General features: G+C 37.6%; 1 protein-coding gene across 1 annotated transcript in view; it reads left to right on the top strand.

Moving 5' to 3' along the window:
* Positions 1 to 23872, top strand: part of USH2A (usherin) — a 391715-nt gene that overhangs the window by 323659 nt on the left and 44184 nt on the right. The window contains exons 58-60 of the mRNA XM_040612018.1: positions 5722 to 5880; positions 6518 to 6680; positions 12502 to 12856. Coding sequence (XP_040467952.1) covers positions 5722 to 5880; positions 6518 to 6680; positions 12502 to 12856 — 677 coding nt within the window. The remainder of the gene's footprint in view (positions 1 to 5721; positions 5881 to 6517; positions 6681 to 12501; positions 12857 to 23872) is intronic.

The raw sequence follows: 23872 nt of genomic DNA, 5'->3' as shown, positions 1-23872 counted from the left end.
TTTCCCAGAAAAGCTTGTCCTTGTTAGTCTAGACCATTTTCTTTTCCAGCTGCTCAAATTCTTGTTACTTGCAGTAGGTTACAAGCCTGCAAGGAGAGTCGGGCTCTGTGTAGGACTTTTGGTATTGTTCAATTAAGGTTGTGCATACAAAAGTTCACATATTCCTGAAACCACACGATCAAAGGGGTGAGGAAGAGGCTGGATATTATGGCTCTGTAGCGGATGCAGGGGTGGTGCATTCACACAGCTGTAAGAGTCATTCTCCTCGGTCACGGGAAGGCACATACCCTTTTTCCCAGGTACTGGGATGCACCTTGAACACTTACCTCACTTCTGTGATAATTGGTGACTCCTCTCTGCCTTGTCATTGTGGGGCCAGTTATTGAAGTTTCTAAGTACGAATAAGGGATTGTTTTTCATACAGTGCCCCTGATGAGTAGACAGAAAAGCAAAACTTGCTGTTCCTTTTATGACAGGACCTCAGGACCACCAGCTCATCTTACAGGAATGGGGAGTACTAACAGCAGAGAAATGTTACTAAACGCTACTAAAGGAAAGCCTGTGTGCAGGAACATAGGTATATGCAGAGGATAGGAAATTAATTTTTGACCCTTCATACTCCTGCTTCATTCTGAGACCTTTGTGCTTCTAGTGGTTTTTTCCCAAGAGAAAGGCTGTGGGGTATGCAGGTGGAAGTTTATTTGGGAGGTTCTGATCTTCTGGAATGGCATTCATCCTATTAACAGGTCCTATGCATGCAGATGTCTGGGGCCACATACATCCCCAGCTTGGTAGGATTAGCCTCAAGACACTACAACTTTTTATCTTATTTATGTCATTGTGCACCAAGTAATTTTTTTTCTGATCTATTTTTCTCTGTGTATAAATCCTTGTGTCATAATAGGCTATATTGAGATAATGTAGGTTTCCCTTTTAAACCCAGAATGCAGCATTTATTATATGGATTTTCAGGCTTGGCAGTCGTTCTTGGATGACAGAGTTCTTTTCATTGGTATAGTCTCCATGAAAAGAAGTGCTTTGTATTAGCCAAGTTTTGATGGGAGGGTGGTTGGTCATAGTGTCTTGTCTGTGGCTATCAGGGATGCTTTGGCATTCTATCTTCTTATCTGCAGTAATAAATTTGGATCAAATAATTGCCCTCAAGATTAATTATGGGCATAATATTACAGAGATCTTCCTTTTGGATGGTTTTAATTATCAAGTTTCAACATCTGTAATGTGTCTAAATCGTATGACTTTACAGATATGTAGCATTTCAAAACTCCTGACTTAGCTAAATAGCAAGGTGGCCGAGTAGTGGTTAAAGTGATGGATTCAGAAAAAATATTTGACACACCTCACTCACTATGGAAAATAGGACTTTATTTTCTGAAATAGGTATCCCATTATCTTGTGTTGCATTGCTTCAGTGCACAGACCTCAAAGGTATGGTACATTTCACAGATACGCTACAGAAGGATATGTTACAATTATTATGGAACAACTATTAGTGCCATGGATAGAAGCAGAAAAGTTGAATGGAAAAAAACCCACCACATAATTCTCCTGAGGTATATCCATAAATGTTATTGATCGGTAGGCAGGTAGCCATCCTGTATTTCAACTCATCGACAACCCCACTGGTCCTTACTGGGGGCCTGATTCTTCTAGTACCCTCAGTTGCTGTTTGTGACATCACAAAAAAAGCTGAACATGCTCAAAAGAGGATCCTGTCCTCTGCTTCTAGGTTAGGTGCTTCATACGTTAATGATCATATGAATTAAAATGTCTTCTTTCATCACATAACACTCTACTTCATCTACCTCTGGGTTAGCTTATCAGTTAGAATGAAAGTATAACATGTGGGTTCCTACTTTATTCTTCTTAGGATCAAATTTGGTATTTGAATAACATTTATTTGTCTCAGCTTTGTCTCTTGGCTCCCCCAGCTAACCTGGTTTCTCCTTTATTGGTGAGCTAACAAATTGTTCTGACTTTTCTAAGCCAATGTTACATTTCCTCATTTTTGTTCTCTCATTTAAATTATTGTTTGCTCCACATCACTGTAGGACAAGCTTTTCAAGCTCATTGTCCAAAGTTCTGCATCTTGAAAGCAGTCAGCATCTCCAGCTGTTACTGTCTACGGAGTCTGGTTGGGAATACTTGAAACAACCAGAATGAGAAATCTGGATATTTGAAGCTTAATGTAAATACTTAATCTCAGTAAGCCAAATATATTGTTTTATTTTGTGAAGCTAAGTATTAAAATATAAATTTACTCTTACTTGTTTTTAAATAAAAGATGTGAGATTCTTATTTTACTATTTGTTTACTATAAGTGACACAGTTCAACTGTTTTGCTTTAATTGTGATTTGGTTTCACATCATATTAAATAATTTTTCAGCGGTTGACTTCAAACAGATTCTTGGTGTCCAGCCTGTAAAACAGACTGTGGCTTTTTTCCCCCAATTCTAAGTATCTTGTGCTGCAAAATCTATTTGTGACCTACCCTAGTTTTGAAGTACACAGAGCCATCAAACCTAATTTGCAGAGTTTTGCACAAAAATGTCCATTAAATGTTATCCAAATATGCCCATAAAAAAACAAGGTTTAGTTTGATTGACTTGTCCCATTGCAAAGTGTGCACCTGCTGTGAAATGAAGTCACAGAGAAAAAAAAGTGGAATAATTTAACTTTTTTATTTGTAAAGATAATCAGGGTTTTTCTGATTACATCTTAACTTCATAAATGTTAAATAACCTATCAGCGTCTAGTTGTTGTAAATTATGAAAAAGAGTATTGCTGGGAATATTAACCAACTAGATCCTTGTTCTTTAGTGAACATGAAAATTCGTTATGGCAGGTTGTCATTGTGCTCATGGTAACTTTGACACCAAATAACAAAACTGCCATTTGCACTTAGGGTAAATTGGTTCACTTGTGCTTTTACGGTTCCTTTTATTCTGACATAAATTTATGAACTCTGGAACTAACCAAGTCGTGTGGTTTCCCAGCTGACTTTAACAAATATGCCCATTTCATTTCCTTCAGTCATCAGAGCACACAAGGTAGTAGTTTCAGACTGGCTGCAGATGCTGAAGGCTATTCTGGAAGAAGGGGTTTTTTACAAGTTTCTGTGTTGTACGAGTATGTATTTTTTATTTTTCAGATTATAAAGTGATCCTTTGATCTTAGCATTTGATGAATTTAATCAAATTGTAGAAGGATTTCCATTGGATATTGGGATTTTTCAGGATGTTACTTAGTTTTATTTACAATTTCATGTGCACTTTTTTGAGAATATTTTTTCTCCTGGGTATATTTATTATTGGCATAATTCCTAATATAGTGCAAATTTAACAGAACTTTAAGATTTTCAGCTTTGGTTGTTGGCATTTTTTGGTACCGTTTCTGCTGAAATACGGACTGAATGTGGGACATGGATAGGTCAATTATTTTGAAATAAGTGTCCTTTGCTTCATATCGATGGGTGGATGCAGCTGTCCTTATTTGTATTTAATCTTCCTTGAGAAATCAAGCATTCTGAATAGTTCAAATTTCAAAGGTTTCTGGTGAATTTTGTCTAGAATAAATGCACTGATCAGATGCACAAAAGTGAATTATGTGTCACTTTCATAAGATAGTGAGGTTTTCTGGATGAAATATCTGGTCTGTTGTCAGGACTGGAGAAGAAGGGGACATTAACTAGGAGATTTAAAAAAGGTTTCTATTTGATGTATTGTCTACCATTTCAAGCTCACTTTCAGATCTGTTGTGTCCTTTACAGACACCCCCATTATAGAAAAAAGGAAAAAAAAAAAAGGAAAAAAGGAAAAAAAAAAAGTAGTTTAGCTGTAATTTTATATCTTTAATTACTGGTATAATTATGCAATGCACATTCAAGTGCACTCTTCTGGAGCATTTCATCTTCCGTGTATGACGGACAAAAAATAATCTTGGTTGCAGAAGCCATCCACTTCAAGATCACCTCTCATAGGTTTACTTTGTAACACCCTGCACAACTTTAAAAGTTGTTTTTCTATTATTCAATTTTTAATGATTAGATCTTGGTGTTTTCCTTGAAACTAGTACACTGAAAAAGGAAAACTGTACAGTGGGATTTTTGCACTTCCCATCTCCTTTTTTCACCTCTTCCAATGACTAATATCAGCATCATTTTTCTTCCCGTAAGCTGAACAGTTGGATAAGATTGAAGTCATGCTTCCATTTCAGGGCTGTTTTTTCAGCTTTTTAGTCTAATGGCATTTCCTTTGTCTAGCACCTAGTGAGGCAGCAGCATCTTATTTCTTTGGGATTTTTATTTCCTCTTTTTCATCTGAGAACTGCAAAAACTTGGTATTTCAAAGATTTTTCTGATCTTCCAAAGTACAACAATTGTTTATAGTACCACAAATAAATTTTAAATCTCTCTGATTTCTTGTAAACTTTTAATTTTTTGTTAATGTGCATATTCACATACATACTTATCTAAAAGATGCACAACAATAAGGAAAAAATGCTTTTTGTAGCTTAAGGGTAATAGTGTCAATGGTAGATGCTTTATCAGAAAAGGATCAAGACCACAATTAGGAGAAGGAATGGGGTTATTTTCTGAAGTGATGAATGGAAAGATTCTCAAGATCTGCTCATAGGCTTCTGGTTCTTGGTGGCATCACAAAGACATCTCTGTGATATCTAAAGTAGGTGTGTTGAAAGAGAAATTCTCTTACTAATCAGATACATCTAGACTCATTTCAGAAGGGTACCTTGTCTACTTTGTACTTTGTTCTTAAGACTGCCTTATGTAACTGGAGAATGAAGGAAACACTTAACAGACACTCTTCTTTGGCTGTTCCCTTACTTTTATGAGATTGCTTCTGTCTGCATAGAACAGTTTATAGACAAAAAAATAAAAAGCCTACAGCCCATTTCCTAATTAGAAAACCATACCAAAACAAAACAAAACAACCTCTTGAGAAGTCATGTAGGAGGAATCAAGAAAGGAAGTTCTGCCGATCATTCTAAGCACATGGCACATGGCTTAGCTTGTTCTTGCAGAGAAACTGATTTTTTTCAGCTTCCAAACAGAACTGAAGAATTAGGAATTGACAGCATGGGGAGAAGAATAAATGGGCAAAATGTTTGAACTAAAACAAAACAGTAAAAATGAAGGGGGTTTACTTCAACACAAACTAAACAGTTTGGTTTTATACTCAGTTGAAATGATATGTTTCTTGATTCAAGCTAGTGTATTGTACTTTAGTGGTAAAGCAGGCTAAGAACCTACACTCAGCTACTGCTGCTGGGCTAAAAAGGGATAATTTGCTAAATGGTGGCAATTCAGTCTTTTGATCATATGACTCTCTATTCAAACAGCAGTGCTTAGTAGCTGTTGCCCCTCCAAAATAAAGAAATAAAAGCTCTGTCATTCCAAGTCATAAGGTCACTCCTCCCAAAAGCAGCAATTGCAACACTAGCATTGACTGAATTGAATTTTGATTTTTAACTAAGAACTGTAATGCCTATCTTCAAGTTGTGATCTGCAGATGGATCTGTTTCAGTTTATATTTAAATGGTTGTAGTTTCCAAAGGAGGCAGTAGGTAAACCCTCCAGAGGGGGCTTACATTTAAAATTGCATATGATGAATGCCTCTTTGAAGTTGTCCTGCACTGTTGTTAGTATTTCAGATAATCACTGGTTCTTTTCTGTCTCACAACAGGGATATTCATTGTCAATGTGCCTTTGGAATACAACATCTTACTAAATGCGAGCAGTCCCACTCTACTGGTGAAGCCCGTAGGACAAGCACTTTTTACGTTTGTCGATGGCCTAGATCCCTACACCCTGTATGAGATAAGAATACAAGCATGCCAGAATGGTTAGATGATTTTAAAAGACTCACCTCTGTGACTTGAAGGGAATGGAGATTTTCCAGATAGATTCAACTCAGCAAAAGAGATAAAATCTTATTCCTACATTAGATTTAAATGTTTACCTAGTACAAAGAAAGCCTAGCACTGAATGAAACATTAAATATTTCTTCATGTTATATCAGAAATATTTTAAATGGAGATTTTAAAAATGTATTTTAGTTAATGTGCCATTTTATTAAAAGCTCTTCACAAATACCTTAACAATTTTTGAAAATGTGCATACAGGGCAAAATCAATTCTGTAACTGTTACCAACAAGAAGTGGTAATCATAAAGACAGAAGAGCCCAAATATTACAAAATTACTTGACTTTAATGGAAATTTTCAAAATCCCATTGAAACGAGTTTTTCTAAAATGACACTTTGGAAGCAATTCTCACCTGCACTGGTGAAAATCAGGAGTAATTCATCAATGGAGTTTTTAAATGGTGGTAATTTAAATAAGTATTTAATAATGAAATGAGGTGAAATGAGGCACTGTTTCATCAGGAGCTTCTTTACTTGAGATTCATTTGCTTTTACTGTTTCTTTTTTGTTGTTGAGAAAGAAGCTGTTATCACTAAGCAAACTTCGGGTTTTGTAGGTGGATGTGGAGTGGGTGGTCTGACATATTCAAGAACTGCTGAAGCACCTCCTAAAGATTTGAGCCCACCTATCGTTAAAGCAATGGGAACTGCGCTCATAGAAGTGAAATGGGCACCACCTAGGAAGCCAAATGGCATCATTACTAACTACTTTATTCACAGGTAAATGCTTTTATCACCTCAGATTCTTGGCCTTATTGAACTGTTCATTTCTTTATTCCTTGATATACTGGGAGTTTTAAAAAAAGTAGAAGTATATGGTGAAATATATATTACCTTTCAAATGCTAATGTAAGATGCTGGATCTACAAATGGCAAAAAGCAAGTGAAAATATATTTTTAAAAATTCAAAGGGATAGAGAAAAATTATAGGATAGATACTCTCACTGTGCTTACCCAGACCTCTAGGTACATTCTTCCATCCTCTCTGATAGACAGTTCAGGAGTTTGGAATGGAAACAGCAGTAATTCACCATTTTAAAAGGGAAAAAAGGGTATTTAAGTTCCTAACACAGATCAAATTTCCAAGATAAATAATTATGTTCCTGTTTGTAAGTAATCTGTAGTGTGATTACAGTGCATCTATTTGCGTTCCTTGCTGTTTATATTCAGCTGCCCTTTCTAGGTGGTTGACTGACATACCCTCACTGCCTATGAGCAGCTTCATGAGCCCTGTGTGAGGACTTTGCAGATATCTGTGTTTAGGGAAGCATCAAAGTAGCAGAGCACTGACATCTGTTGTGCCCACTGACCCTTTTTTAAAAGCTTGCTGAAGGGACCTTCTTGAATAGCCTCAGAAAGTCAGAGAATATAAAAAAACTCAAGCCATGTATTGGAGAGAAATTTAAACTCTGAAGTTTCTGGTTTTCCCAACTCTAAATATGTGTAGTAAACACATGCTGGGCTGAACCTAGCCTCCCACAAAGAGTTTGGGACATTTTATTGTATTAGAGCTGCGACTGAGAAGACAGGGAATCCAATTACCTTTTGGAATCAGCAGTGATAATTAATATAAATTCACTTTTTCCTTATACACTTTAGTAGTCTCTAAAAATTCCTGCTGTCTTGAAATATCCTTTTGTTTGCCTTTTTTAAATTGTCTGATAAAAATAATATAAAAAAAAAAGGCCCTCCCCTGTATAAAGAGGAATAAAATGTATGTTATAGCCCAAGACATGTCTTCACTGTGTTGGTTTTGTAAATAAAGCCGATGATTACCGCTGCTATTCCATGGCAACCATAGAATGGGAAAACAGGAAATATAATGCAGAAAGCCTGCTTCAGTGAAAAATACTGTAAATTGAATTTGACAGCATTTGATGGCATTTGATTATTCTAGTCACAGCCAAACAATGATATAAAGAGTAATATGAAACAGAATGTGTTACTGCCTAGCAGACTCAAAAGCAATAAACCTTCCTCCAATGTGACACAATCACTTCACAATCATAATTGTAGCCTGTTTGATACCTCTGAGTACAGCAGAAGGGCACTGACTGACATAGATACATTTTGTTTTTTATTTAAAGTGAAATGAAAATGGCGCACTGGGGCTCCAGATACAATCGGTATATTCACCTACATAGGCATGAATCACTTGGCAGTTATTTCAGCTGAAGTTTAAATGTGCTTAGACAACAACAATATCAAATCTTTCTCAGATAGCTGCAAAAAAAATCAGAAATGGGATGTAAGCACATAGTTCTTTTTCATTTTGTAGCCACACATAGTCTTATGTTGTTATAGCAGCAAGCCTGCAGTATTTCTATGGGAGGTTATGGCATGTAATTTCTTCTTCATCATGTGCCTCTTCCTTACTGCATCACCACCAAAATAAATTCATTTAACTTCAAAACCTGGAATGCTTGGGGAGCTACTGTGTGTACTGAACTTTGCATTAAAATGGCAGGACTTGTGCTTTAGTCTAGAATCATAAAAGCACTTGCAAGTTTGCAGCCATTTTGCTAGAAACCAAAAAATTAAAAAGTTAGTTTATGATAAAAGAGATGGTGACGTTTTATTTTTGATTCGTATAGAGGTTTTAAACAGAGATCTGAGGCTTTAAAACTCCTAGCAAGGACCACAACTTAGAAGAGATTCTGAATGAGAAAAGATTATGAGACAATCGCCCAATCTACTTCTCTTCCCATTCATCATTACATAACATCCCTGTGACAGCCACAGAAGTTGTCAGTCTGGAAAAATAATATTATGGAAATAGGTGATGTATTTCTTGCTGTATTTAATACAATATAGGACACATCAGCTGATAGAACCGCTCTCTGTTGACCACTAGCATTCACTCTGTAGGATGCACATGAGATGACTCTGAAAAGAAATATTGCCTGTAAAATTGTAAGTATTTTGGTTCTTGCTTAAGGCAGTGTCTGAATTTCTGTCAAAGTGTCTATGTCATGTTCAGTAAGATTGTATTATTTAGTGTATATATATGTGAGTTTGTAATGTAGCTCTCATTAGGTGAGCAATCCTGATGGTGACAATGTAGCAGAAAAATCAACAGGCAATTTAAGATAGAGGACATGTCTCAGTGGCTGTTGACTGTTGTGACTTGCAGTGTAGAGGCTTCTAGACTGACTCTATGATTAATTAATCGCTTACCCTCGTATCCTTAACTGTGAGCTGCACCAGATGGGTTCCAAGGTATGTATATTAGTAGAGTAGTGGTTTAGTATAAGAGTCCTTATGGATAGATATGTCATGGAGTGTAAGAATTCCTGAAGGGTTTTATTTATACCTGTAATTGATACAATACCTAACCTAAACTAGCATGTTACCTGCAGTAGTCTCAAATGCCTTTTGTTCACTTTTTGACATCAAAACTTGTAAACACCACCCCCCCAAAAAAAAAAAAAAAAAGAAATGTACAAACTACATTGGTATAGATTTGTTGAATCCAAATGGGAAGTGAGGCTGCTTTATTTTAATTGGATGTGAAACTGTAGAGGGGGAGCACTGCTGATGTTGCATTATTCTCCCACATTTGACAGTGTGATTCCCTGGCTGTTTGAATCTTACCCCAGGACTTCTCAGTGTTTCTAGAAATAACTCACTACCACTCTGGTAAGGAAAACAGCAGGCACTGCTAAAACGTGTACTTTTGTTGCATGGTGAAAGGTAAACATGTGAGGAATAATTCTGGGTTGACCTGCAAGACCTCAGGGATTCACTGAGTCTCCTTCCACGTAAGAAAGCTGAGGGGTGACTGTTGCAGTTAGTGTTGCTGCAGTCCTCCGCATAGAGCTCTAGAGTCAACTGTCACAAAGAGGATTATATTCTCCTCTTTGTGTCATCTGGCTCAGATTGGCAGTGGGGCAGGGAGAATTTGCCCTTATAAAAATAACTGTATCTGAGCATCTTTAAAATGAATATAAGCAGCAAATCAGACTGTGCAGATGAAGAGACAGCTTCCAGCTCTCAGAAATGTTATTCTCCTTTGCAGCTCATTGTACATAAGAAACACTTCCAGTTAAATGAGCAGTTGAATCTTAAATCTTAAGACAATTGAAATGATTACAGACTGTTCAACCACTTCTGTTCAAAGTTTATTCATACATGAAGATATTCTGGTTTTTAGCACTACAGATGGAACCATTTACCTAACCATAAGTTTCATTCATTAAATATTCAGCAGTAATAAGAGCTAAATACTTAACCAGACTACATTGTACAGCTTTGCTTGTAGATGAGCTTACAGTTTGATCTTTTAGTGTGAAAAACAGTTTATCACAGTTTCAGAAATTTATAAAACAACATAAATTTGTGTATTCATTTAAATGCCATACTGCTTGGTCAGACAAGACATATTAAATGTGATTTTATTGCACTAAAGTATACTCACTTTTCATTTGTCTGCAGAGATTTTTTTTTTAGGCATGTTTTTGAGCACATGCAGGAAAGACTATATTTTTAGGTGCAGGAGAAAGTCATAGTAGTGATTCACCTTTCAGAATTATATGCCTTGCATTAAGTCAGTGAACAGCATCTAAGGGAGAGTTCTGCATAAAGCTTAATTTGCCATTACAATAGAGCATGGGAAAGTGTATTAAAAATAGATGATAAAATTTTGGGGTCAATGGGAAATTTTGTACCCTGACTCTTCCAGACATTTTGTTGCAAGACAGAGAATTGCTAGGGTATCTTTCCTGCCTGTTCTACCTGGCATGCTTCACCCAGTTCTGCCAACCAATTCTCAGTATCAACACATCTTATATTTTGTGTATTTCACTACACAAGAGACGTCATACCTCAAAACTCTTCTTTTTTCAAACTCACACTTTAATCCTTCTAAATTAAACAGTGTTCATATTGCCTGCTTGTCTCAGAGTTTAGCAAAAATTCTTTAGTTTCATATAAGAAAATAATGTATTCATGCATGCCTTATATATGCATATACACAAAGGATGAATAAACAGCTGTGTACACACATGCATTCATTATGTTGTTCATATTTGCTTGTAAATACCTGGGTATATATTATTACAAGCAGCTAAGATTATAATTTGTAAAAAATTGTTGCATTTTGTATTTTTAAAGTAATTTCTGGGTTGGTCTAACAAAATAAAATCTGACAGAATTCTGTGAAATACAGATTTTCTCTTGCCAAAGAAATGTTCTTCAGCTTTTCTGTGTGTGTAGTGATGATGACACCCAGTACTCAGACAAACCAATTTTACTTCTGCAAATTTGCCCTACTTGCAATAGAAGTGGCAGATAATGTAATTTGTTTTTTGTTGTTGGCACAGAGGGTGAAAGTGCTTTTACGTTCTGCAAAGGCCAAGGCTCCTGTGAAGAGTAGGAGAAATGCTTAAATTCATGTGCAGTACAGCACAACCATCATTGAGATTTATCACAGTGTTTAAATGTAACCAACTTAATTTCACACAAACATTTTTATGCCAACTGAAAGAATTGATTTGATAACTGTTTTGGAGATGAGTGCTCGCCTTATTACAACTGTTGTAAATTATATACTAGAAGGGGCCACATTAGAAAGGGACTGAGGATCATCTGTAATCTCCTTTGATACTCAGAATATCACCAGGTCCAACACAAACATCTGTAGTAGGAATGTTATATATGTGTATGTGTGTGTATGTATAGATACAGATATATATACGTACATACAAAAATAAAAATCCATTGTGCCAAAAGCCTATACAGTGAATTGTCTTCCTATATCTTAAGGTTGCATTTTTAAACAAATACAGCATTGGAAAAAATATGTCATTTATTACAGAAAGCACTACTTGTGATATTTTAACGAGTTTTTGTGATGGAGCTGCAAATTCTGCTAAGTTTATGCACAAGGGATTGCTTACTCCAATTGCAAGAACAAATGAGATGTTTATTGTGGGCAAACCAGAATTTAAAAGTGTACGGCTTTGATTTTGAGGGCATGATAGAATATTTATCCTTTGTTCACTAGGTAACGCTTTTCTCAAGTAAATTGGTCATAAGTTTTCCATGAGGGATCTTGAGATGAGTACATCCATAAATAGTTTGATTCTCAGAAATGTTGAAATTTGCACCCATTTGCAATTCAAGTCATTACTTAGCAACTACTTGTGGATTTAAAAGTTAAAATTCTAAATTCTGAAAGTCTCATATCTAATGTGTTCTATCCTAAGTGGACAGTATGCTATTGTATTGCTACTCTGCTACTATGGACTGGTACAGCACACTTGTTTGACATATTTTGTAGTTTTCTTCTAGATAAAGGAGAATAATTAAATGATTGCCTCAAAAAATCTTTTCTTCACTACTCTAGCACCTAACACAAGTTCAGGGAAATGCTTTTAAGATGCAGAGATAGGTAGGCAGTTCCTTGCGTGTGTGTAATGTGTAGAAGTAAGTTCTGTACTTCTCTGAAGTACATCTTGAAGTTAGAACTTCAGCACCTACTACCATGGGACTGTTTAAGTTATTTTCAATTTTAAACACAGTCCCTTTGATTTCATTTCAGACGTCCTGTGGGCAGTCAGGAAGAGCTGCTTTTGTTCATCTGGACTGAAGGACCTTTGGAATTTATTGATGCATCTGATGCTCTACAGCCTTTCACCCTCTATGAATATCGTGCCAGAGCTCAAAATGCTGTGGGGTCAGTGGACAGCCTGTGGGCTTCAATTCAGACTCTGGAGGCTTCCCCACGGGGCATGGAAGCCCCCTGGGCACAAGCGACAAGTGCGTACTCGGTGTGGTTGAACTGGACCCAGCCTGTCTCTCCCAATGGTGTTATATCCCTGTATCGAGTAGTCTATCAAGAGAAACGCACTGATCCCACGTTTAGCATGCCAGCTGTTACAGCACTAACCGTAACGGTAAGAACTGGACCACAAAAGAGTGGTTTAATTTTTTAGATGGTTTTACTTTGCTTTGATCTCCGTGGTATTTTAAAGTCTCATTTAATACTGATTGGAAAGGTGGGGTTTCCAATTGCCAGTAGTTTTGTTGGTTTAAGTGTTGTGTTTGGCCCAGTGCAGACCAAACCACTTCACAAGAATATCCAAATCCTGGTAGAGGCAAGTAGATTACTGGAAAGCATAGATGGGGTCATGTCTGGAGGAATTAAGCACATGCATGTAACTTTGTCAGCCTTGCTCTTAAAATACTGTCCTGGGCTTTTTGTCTGACTGTCGAAATACTTTCATGAGGTCTGCACAAAGAACAAAAACATCACTTCTCCTTGTATATAATTTTAGTTTTGTGATTCAGTTGGAATCACAAAGCGAATGAATTCATTAGTAATTACATAGTTCATATATGCAACACATTTGCATGTTTCTCTCATAATTCATTAGTAATTAAAGCAGATCTACTTTTACTTTCATTACATGTACTTATATTAGAATGTAACTTTGCACTGCTAATATGTCTTTCCCTTCAAGGGACTTTCCAAACATTAATGTCTGTAAATATTACATTTCTATTCAGTATGTGAAGGGATAGACTGGAAAAGGCAGGTTGTTTTGTGAACTGACTAACAATATTATGTAAATCAGTGACAGAAGTGGTTATGGTTTGTGCAGTTACCGCTGCTCCTCCCACCTATATATTGTTACATATAGATTTATATAACACATCTTTTCTATAGAAAGACAGCTTACAGATAGTTGACTAAACTGCTCTGTATTAGGACAGATGCTGTACTTGGCAGTCTTCTGAAAATAAGTTTTAGAAAATGGTTAAGGAGTTCGTAATAAAGTTGGGTTTCCTCAGCAGGCCACCTCAATTTCATAAACCTAGAATTTTTCCTAAATTATGTTCCTCGGCCATATTTGTATTGAATAACACCGGAAAGCTCCATAATTCTTAATTACCCCAATTACAAATTATCTGTTTGACATTCAAGTTGGCTCCTAAAGAGCTTTCTCTGGAATACTCAATAGTAACCTTAAAGTAACTCCCTCAGACAAATCTCAACATGACAAGATGGGAGATTCCAGCTCGGTAGTTTTACATCCTCTTGTGGTCCCATGGTTCCAAAGCAGTTTTGTGTCTAGCTTCCTGGAAGCCGAAACAGATTAAGCTGGTAATACAGCTTTTTCTGAAAAAGAAAACGGGTCCTGGACTGAATGATAGGAATATATACTTTTGGCTTCTGAAGTAGTTGCATTCACATTGTAAGTATGCTAGGTTTTAGAAAGTAGATTGGGATTTTGAAGTCATTGAACTTCAGTAGCATTTCAGTAATTAGCTCCCTTAGCTTGTTTTTAAAAAAATAATCACAATCATAATTGTGATGGGACACCAAGATTTCAAAACCAGTGAAATGACAGGGCTTCTCCTAATACTCTGCTTCAGCAGCATGCAATGTGTTGCTGAGCATTGGAATTGACCTGCCCGGTCATGCATTGCAATGTCTTCTAAGCATGCCAACAACAACAGAAAATGTCCAAGATGGTTGCATTGTGGGTAATAAAACCTACCAAATGGTCTTTTAAATAATGTTGCCACAGTGTGTTTCTTTAACAGCATCAGTTAAAGGCCTTTTAAATTAACAAGCTATTATTTACTGAATTAGTATTTTCCTGGCTCCAAAGTCCTTTATTTTCCCCAAACACTATCCTGAATCAAAATGACATTCTGGCAGCATATGTATAGCTGTTCCACTAGTGTTGCAGCAAAGCTGACTTGCATGTTTTTTCTATTGTCCTTTGTCGTGAACATTTATCGATTATTATTTTTGCTACCCTTTTTTATTTCTAAATATTATACTACCCTTTGGGGAGAAATCTTTCTGTACAGCTATTCTATCAGTTGAATTCACTTCAAGCTGCTGTAACTACATTAACTCAATAGAGTTGCTGCTGATATATACTAAGGAGCTGAGATCTGAATCCTACCTCTTCTGAATATAGCAGAACAGCTGGAGCTTTGAATCAAAGTTATTGACATAAAATGCACAGAGTCCTGTTATCAAAGATATCTTCGGGAGGTCAGGTCAACTATCCCAGCAGGCAAAAACCTGGACACCAACTTTCAGAGTTATAACCCCTTAAAGATAGAATTTTATCATGAAATTGCTGATATATCCTTAACTGTAGCTTTGTGAACGAGACACTTTAATTAAAATGTAATTTTATTGAAGGAACTAGCATTCCAATGATTAAACTTCTGCCCCTTTAAAATATAGCTTTCAGGGGTACTAGGCTAAATCATTTAATCTCCTAAAGCATCTCTATTGGAGCTCCCTCGTGGGATATGCCATTAGTCATTCTCTCACACAAGCTTCCATGTTACAAGCAAGACTTAAAGTATTAAGCGAGCAATGAGTTCGGTCCTTTATTTAATCTGTTAGACTCCATTCTTATCCCATTAGATTATTCCAGAAAAAAAAGCAGTGCTAGAATCACGATAGCCAATCCAACCCTTGCTCTTGTTGGTTGCACCCTGGTTGCCTGCCACAGGACATAAAGCTTGACCAAAACCTAAAGTAGAAATACAATCCTTGTGACACTGCAGGATACAAATTAAGCCCTTGGTAAAGTCCCTGCAGGCTGTTCTAATTTGGCAGCTTCATTTCCATCCATTTCCAGAATGAAATGAGAAGCATCTTCTGGGTTTTCAAACCATTTGACAGACTTATCCACTCTACCTTCCCAAAATGCAGCTGTTCACTCGCCAGTTAAGTTGCATTAATCTGTACTTGGGTCAAAGGTATGGCTGTCCGGTACCTTAAGGTTATTGCTGATGCCCTGAAATTTTATGCTGCCTAGAAGATAAAAATGAGAACTCAGTTCTGAGAGCAAAAGCTGCTGCCACTCAAATGAACGGAGGATCTCCTGCACCATTGGAAGCGAGTGAAGTACATGTGAGCCGTTTTGAGGCTTTGCAGTTAAAGCGGTGTCACCCATTTCCCTAGCTTGTTTGGCCAGGAGTGTAGTGACAGATGTTAGGTGACAGCAAGTTAAACTGACAGTCTGGTTTATTTGCAGAGCAATGTCAAGTCAAGACTGGTTACAGCAGTACAAGTGTCTCCTGCAATGTCTTCCCGGTTCGTTTTAACCCTCTAAAGTAAGAATGATATTTAGTGTCTTATTGACAGCATTAACATGCGACAGATGTGTTTGTAGGGGAATGGAGTGACAGTAAGTTCTCATTTACAGAAATCTGCATAAAGTGACTAGGTTGTCAAGGCAAGCTTCTGACTCTTGTGAACTTAGGGCTTAAGCTTGTGAACATAGGACCCAGAGCTGATTTCATCATCAAGCCAGCACCTGCCAAATGGCAAGAAAGCATCACAGCTCTTTAACTGTTATATTCCATACGATGCCGTGAGGTAAAACTGTGGGTAAGTTTGGACTTTTTCTTGGTAGATGTTTTTTGGGTGTGTAATGCTGTTTCTCCCATGACAGTTACATCAAGTATTGGGTTGTTTATCATGAAAAGGAGAATTCAAAGCCAAGAAGATAAGTAAAAAAATACAACTATGTAGCTGTTAGAATGTGCTTGGAGAAGGAAAAGCATCCAGAGGTGAGGGCTGTAAAGAAAAATTCTGCCTGATATGAGCAGTGACTCCCATTATTATTATGTAGGATCAAGGTCTTGGTGTGTCAAATCTGCTTCAGCAGAGTGTAGCTAACAAGTACAATGTGCTTGTCACAGGTTGCAAGAGATAGGTGTAAGCATTGTAGGCTTTATTCCTGGGAAATCTTAGACCTGTGCCTACCTAGAAGCACAGGTCTACTCACAATGTGTTTTCCAGTATGAGGCTCAGGCCAAATTTATACTACAAGGCTTTTTTTTTGGCACAGCTATGTCAGCTAGGGGTGTAAAAAGTTAACACATCTCTTAGCTGATACCACTGCACCAGCAAAGCCTTTGGTTTGGATGCAGCTATGCTAACGGTTGAGAACACGTTGGCTTACCTTACATTATTTGAGGAGATGGTATATAACTCCACTGTCCAAGCTCCTCTTGGAAGATGCTTCATCTATGGTAGGGAAATCTGTACGCATGTTGCAGAATAGCAATAACAACAGAGACTTTGATAGGAGGATGAGGCTTTGGCTTGTATGATTATATCGTTGTAACCAGACGGTAATTTGTATATTGAATGTATAACCAGAGTAAAAATAATAAATAAAGCCTACTTGCTGGAAAACTCCATATAAAATATATCAGAAGTCATCTTAAGTAGCCAGTACTGCCATAAAGAGATGTTTTCTATGGAAGATTTTACAGATATCTGGAATCTCGCATCCAGAGTTAGTTCCTTTCTATTAATCACATTCAGAAATAAATACATCTGTGTGTAATCCTTCGTTTCTCTTTCCTCATATAGACCAGTGAACATCTGGCAGCATTAGAGATGAGATACTGCGTAGTTACTAACTCCCTTGTACATAACATTATTGGGTAATGCAGTACACAGGACTGTACATGACAACTTCCATCTAGCCATGGAGATTGTAGCCACACAGATAAGAAAAAATACGCCAAAGAGAGGGATCGGTGAAACCTTTTTATACATGCCAGTTTCACATGCCTGGGAAATGGACTACGCTCTAAGAAAACAAGATGAGAGTAAATGCATGAATCCCTGCACATGCCATAAATTCAGAAGATGTGCTACTTAGCAAAGAATGAAAGCCGTAAACGGCAGTGGAGGGCAAAAGTTAATTAGGCTACTGTGCTGCTGTTAGTGAGTGGAAAGTAGCCACAACCAGAAACAAGATGGCTGCTCAGCAGTGCCCTAATACAGCCAAAAGATCATCTCCTTAGCTCTGCAAGGGCTTGTGGGTTAGGGGGAAATCATACACAGATGACTAATTTTTTTATGGTTCACAGCCGATCAAAGTGAAATTCAGCAGCTGTTCAGGACAAGTGACCACTCTAACGGCTGTAATATAACCTGCTAAATAGAGAGGGAATTGCATGAGAGCAAGAGGTTAGCTGTGATTATCGGCAGGTGAGTGCTTTATTGAAGTTGAAAGACCATTAACATTGATGGAGTAATTATTTCAACTTGAAAGTAATTACCTTGATGGGTGATAACTTCTCCAGTGTTCCCAGATTTGATTGGACCAAACAGTTGTGAACTCTTGAAGCCTAGAAAAATATTACAACAATACTGCAATGTTTAAATTACTGAAACCACTGTTAGAGTATTTTAATTATGCCTAACAGTGAAAAGATTTTAACTTACAACAACTGGTGACCTCTCATGTATAGAGACGTTTGCTTTCTAATTCCAATGAAATGATCCACGCCTACTACTACATGTGTGCTGTATGTGATGGGTCTGCAAATGAATCATTTGATTTAAATGCAGTTTTTAAGATTCAAAGCCTCGTTAGCACAGTTTCAGGAAGGGCTTGTACTGGAATTGCTGTAATTGTTTTATTTGCCAGGAAAGCCCAGTAATATAAAATGCTTCCCGTGTTTTAATCTCTAGACCTCTTAAGCTTACACAGGATGAATACAGGACAAGTGCTCCTTCACATTGAAGGCTGCTAAAAGAAAAAAAAAAAAAAAAAGTGTGTGAGGCAATCTGTGTCTCACAGATTCTGTTGTTTCCATGCTGCTGCAGAATATGCTGGATTTGGCACTACAGCTCTGTTTAAATAAGCATTTGGATTGGCACTACGATGCCCCTCCAAGAAACTGATTAAGTGCTTCAATAAGCCCCACCTATCAAGGCAGACACGTAGAATTGTCTAGTTAGAGCAGAAAGGATGAAAAGGATTGTTGCACAACTTTGATGATTTTGAAGTGGTGTGGTAATAGAACTGGACTAGAAAGGTGAGAGAGAAAGAGAGAGGCTTCAGCTTCTCTATTTATACCATCCTTGCTGTAACCAAGGCCACTTCACTGTCTCCTGGATGCTTTCGGCAGCCACAGAAACAGCTTTAGACCCTGCTGGCACTCTGCCAAGAAATCTTTGAATCCTCGTGAGTTAGAATGCGGGGTAGCGGGGAGAGGTTTCTCTGGTGTCTGTGAGGTCTTAATATGTTGTCAGGCAACTGGCAATTTGGATTAGTGAAGGTTACAGCAAAGGAGGTTTTCATTCATTAATTTATTTATTTATTTTACTATTTTCTCCCTAATTCATAGTGTGCAACATGAAGTTAACATAACTTTGCCCTTCGATACATTTTTGGACCAGAAGTAAAAACACTGATAGGGTCATGTCTGACCATGCCAAATCACACACTCTAGACTGACTAGACCCGAGTGCCTTGGATCAATAGGTAATTTTTTTCTACAAATAAATTAGTTCCCTGTTCAGAAATATCTGGTGTATTTTATCCTTGGGTTTCTCCTTGTGCAAGATCCAGTTTTCACCCATTCCATAAGTCTTTTGATGAGTGAAACACATGTAGAATTAGGTCTTTTGATGGATATTTACAATGTCGGACTTTAGACATCTAACCTAGTTATGCTCTTCGTAACCATGAATGTCCTCTATAGACCATGAAACCTCCAGAACTTCTAAGGCATGGACATTTACCTTCCTTGGGCTGCAGCTGTTCACACGAGACTGCTTTCCTCTAGTGCATTCATGTGCCACTACTGGCATGTCAGTCAAAAGAAGGTGGTTGATTTTAAGCTGATTAATCAGCTGGTCTTTTCTAACCCACATAACGGGATTATGGAGGTTGACAGATTTAAAAGATGGTACCCTCTGACAGAAAGATGGTCATGGGCAGCAGTCTGGAAGTGGTAATCTTTTCAATTTGTGTACCTGCAGTCATAAGAGGAGAGGTGACCACGTGACAAAGCCTAAAGTCAGATGCCTAAAATGAGATTGTGTAAATGCTCCATATGCTGTTTCTCTATGTATGTTTTTCTTTATGGTGTCTTTCTGTAATTCTTACATTTCAGTTGTGAGAATAAGGTTTAGCTAATCAGGCACTGTGGAAAAATACCATTGACAGGATTTTTTCTAATTTGTAGAAACAAAATAGCAAAACAGAAACCCCTACAAACCTTCACCTTATTAATTATAATTTGATAAGATATGAATTATGGTATGAAATATGATATATGAATTTTATATAATATGAGGGACATTGTTCCCTTTGTGCCATGTTGTGTGTGACTACACTAAAAACAAGGTTTTGGTAAGCTAAAGATGTTTTTTCGTATATAAGTAGGAAATAAAAATGGAGAAGGAGGCAGCAGAAATTTGTTGGGTAATATGTACAGCTGTTTTTCAAATTAGATATCTATTTAAAAATGCTTAATTGGATTTGACTAGATTTTAATTCATGTTTAACCAACATTCTTAAGTGGATGTATCAGGCAACTCCGAGATAACGCTCTTTGTTGGTAAAGTCGTAGGGCAGCTTCCTAAAATCCCCAGGGTCATGCCCAACAGCTACCAATACAGGAATTCTTCAGCTGATAATTAAAAAGGCCACCCCCATCCTATTCCCCTGCCCACTCCCCTCCACAAATAAGGTCTTTTATTCAAATTGGCTGAGAAGTCTTATGTCATATGCTCATATTTCATAGGGAATTTTAACAAGCAATAGGTAATTTTAATAAACAGAATCCTACTTCTTTTTTAAAAAAAGCAAGATCAAGCCATATGACTCATGGGAATTGGTAATATAACACAGAGCCTCGTACCGCTGGGGACTCCATTTGAATCTAATCCAGGTCTACAGTCACCAAAGTCATTCTCATCAAACAGCCGTGGGGTGTCCTACGCAAGATAAGTTTAGTATTCTCAGCTGACCTCCTGTCCTTTCTCTTTACTGCTCCCTTTTGAATCCATTCCCATCACTCAGCGTCACAGCCTCATTCAAGCTCATCTCCCCTATGCTTGTTGCAGCTTCCCATTTTCTGCCTGCCAAGTGACCTCTCTCTCTCCTCCTTTCAGACTTTACAAAAAGCACTGGAATGCATGTATAATCTTGCCACACTGGTTTTTTTTTTAGGGGGCAAGACCCTAATTCCTGCACAGTGCTAAAACATGAGTTTATCAACAGAAAGCTCTTTGGGAGTGAGAATGGGTGTCTGTCTGTTAATTTACAGCACTATATAAATATTATTTTTGAGACTATAATAGCAATTATGGTGAATAGGGGCCAGATGGCCTCTCTATCTAGAAAGCAGAATGGCAGTGTATTTTTAATGGACTTAAATGTTACTTTTTGACAGGCAGCTAATATTAAATTCTATGTTATAGGTGCCTGTCAGGTGAGTATGGTTCTGAGTTTTGGTTTTTGTTGAACTAATTGCTAATGTCATGCCTGGATACTTTTGCCCACTAAAGCCTTGTTCTGTGGTGGGGTCTTTGTTGTTGCCTTTTTTTTTTTTTTTTTTTTTTTTCTAAGGATGGTTATTGATCTCTTGCTGAGCTGAGATTTCAGTTTTATGCCAGATAGTTTGATTAATGGGTTGGTTTCTGTAAGTGGACTGAATGGGGATAGGAAGCACAAGCCGCTCATGCCGCCAACCCTAACTCCGTCAAGACGCATAGCTCATTATGAAACAGTTATCAAGTATACATGAAAAATTAATTGGGCTCAGTTTGATTCTGAAAAGGATCAGCTTTCTACTTGGCGGTCCCCCCAATCTTTCCAGATGTTGCACGCTAGCCCCTCGAGAAGCAGCGAAGGGAGATGTATTAATACATTGTATTGATTAGATCAAGACCCCTGACAGTTATTTGTAGAGATACCATCTGGCTGCTGTTCGAATTCCTTCACCAAAAACAGGACGTGACATGTTATTAATCTCAACTCTCTAAGTATAGACAGTTGCCTTTTCTGCTAAACCGCATTTTACCATTCCGTAGGAGATGGAGGCAGACCTGAAGGGTGCTGAAATTAAGGTTATTACACAAATTGAGCCATATGGTCCAAATATTTCAGCAAGAAAATTGCCAGGCAATAAAAATTGCTCCTGCCTTCCTAATGGTGTAAATTACAGTTTAACCATGGCTCTAATGATGTCCTTCTGCCGCGCTTAACTACTGTTACATGAAGGACATTGTTTTAAAAATATAAAAAACAAGTAAATGCCAGCAGCGTGTTTTACAATCTGTTAGTGTGTCATTAAGAACACTGTCAGAATTACATAAACATAATGGCAGGCAACCTAGCATACAAAAGAACGAGTATGGAAATAGAAAGTGTCTTGAAAACTCCTTTAGCTCTGTAATGTCAAGAGCCCTTTCCCTTCTGGAACTTTTCCAGTATGGGAAAACGTGGCTGGTTATTTATTCCAGTTCTCACACAGGCTCTAATGGAGATTTAAAAACAGAAGAAAAAAAAATACTGAATATACGGATGCATTTTGAACAGGTGACAATGGAGAGGTGTAAATTTACTATCACATTATACTGTAACTGTATATAAAGTTAACTGGGTATGAAAAAGGAATCCAAGATGCAAGTCTCTTTTCAAACTGAAGCATTTTTTTTATTCTTTGGGATCATAATGGGACTTTCTGTTGTTTTTCAGTCTGTTTGGAGAATTGCAGAGTATTAAAATGGTTTCAAAGCTCAAAAGCTCTGTGAATTTTACTAACAGAGCTAGCAATCCTAAAAAAATGTTTATTAAAAATAGCTGTAAGTTATTTGTTACTAAAAAAAAAAAGTACTTATCCAGTCAGCAGATGCATTACTGATTCAGATGATTCATCATACCGTGTGAAAATTAAATTGTAAATAAATAAAGTGAATAATTGGCCACTCATCCAACTATGAACAAAGGAAACACTCTGAGATGGCCGTACAGAGAGGAAGAATCACGTAGGTTTATAATAAATACTATTTGGAATATTTGGTTTGACCACTTCTGCTTTAAACCATGTGCAGAGTTTAAGAGTTCATGTATGCCAGATTTCTTGGTAAAATAACCTAGTACAGCCATGTTACCAGCCTGGCATCTGGCTGACCAGGCGCATGGCACTGGTTCGGGGAGGTGCACTTAGAGCGCTCCGTACCAGTAGTTTTGTAGAAGTGGCTGCTGGAAACCAAGGGGTCCTGTGCCCCACCGCTGCCGCCCCTCTCTCCCTTGGGCCATGTTGCTCTGGGTCTGCTAAGCAGGCAGAGCTGCTGCTTCCCCTGCCCGTGCACCTCTGAAGACAAAATCTTCCACACCCTTGCAAGGGCACCCAGTTCCTGCTAGATCTTCATGCTGGTTGAAATGTATTTTGACAATGATGAAAACACAAGTGAGTGATGTCGAACAGATGAGTGGAAGAAGGGAGATTGTGAATTAGCTGGCTGGGTTGGCTGGTTGGTGAATGAGCTGACAGGCAGCTCTTGCATTTGTCTTCAAACCTAGCACAGTTTCTGAATTGTGTGAGGATCTTATTTGTGTGTGGAACAGGGAAAAGATGACAGGGGACTTTTGACAAATTTAAAACGTCCCCAAACCAGACAGTTTATCAGATTCAATACAGTTCAAAGCAGTCTTTGTATCCGTCCTTCCTGCTTCTCAGTACCAGTACGATCACAAATGAAAGCACTAAAACATATGTAATTCGTGGCCGGTTGGGTTTTGCTCCAAAGAAACCGAAGGCAGAAAGCAGTAGACTCTTGTGAGGATGGTAGTCTGAAAACTTCCTATATACAATCTGTGGGGGTGTTTACGTACATGTAATCTGTATTAGGAGGAAACAAAGTCCAATTTATGAGTTTATTCCATCACACACTGCAAGTATTTCCCTCGGCACCTTGAATTTTTTATCTAACCAAAGTTACAGAAATGCGTGGCAAACGGGATCTGGAACTTCTAAGTCTATTTTTCTCTATTCACAGGCACAAGAGATAGATTTTTTTTTTATTTAACTATAGAAACTGTATAGTATTTTTAAATCTGTTTCTTTAGCACTCCTCCATTAAAATCTCTTCAGTCTTTAAAGAGAGAGAT

Source organism: Falco naumanni, chromosome 12, assembly GCF_017639655.2.
Source record: "Falco naumanni isolate bFalNau1 chromosome 12, bFalNau1.pat, whole genome shotgun sequence".
In the NCBI taxonomy this organism is placed as follows: Eukaryota; Metazoa; Chordata; class Aves; order Falconiformes; family Falconidae; genus Falco; species Falco naumanni.
Note: the sequence above shows the minus strand (reverse complement) of the source record. Positions and strands in the feature narration are given on the sequence as shown.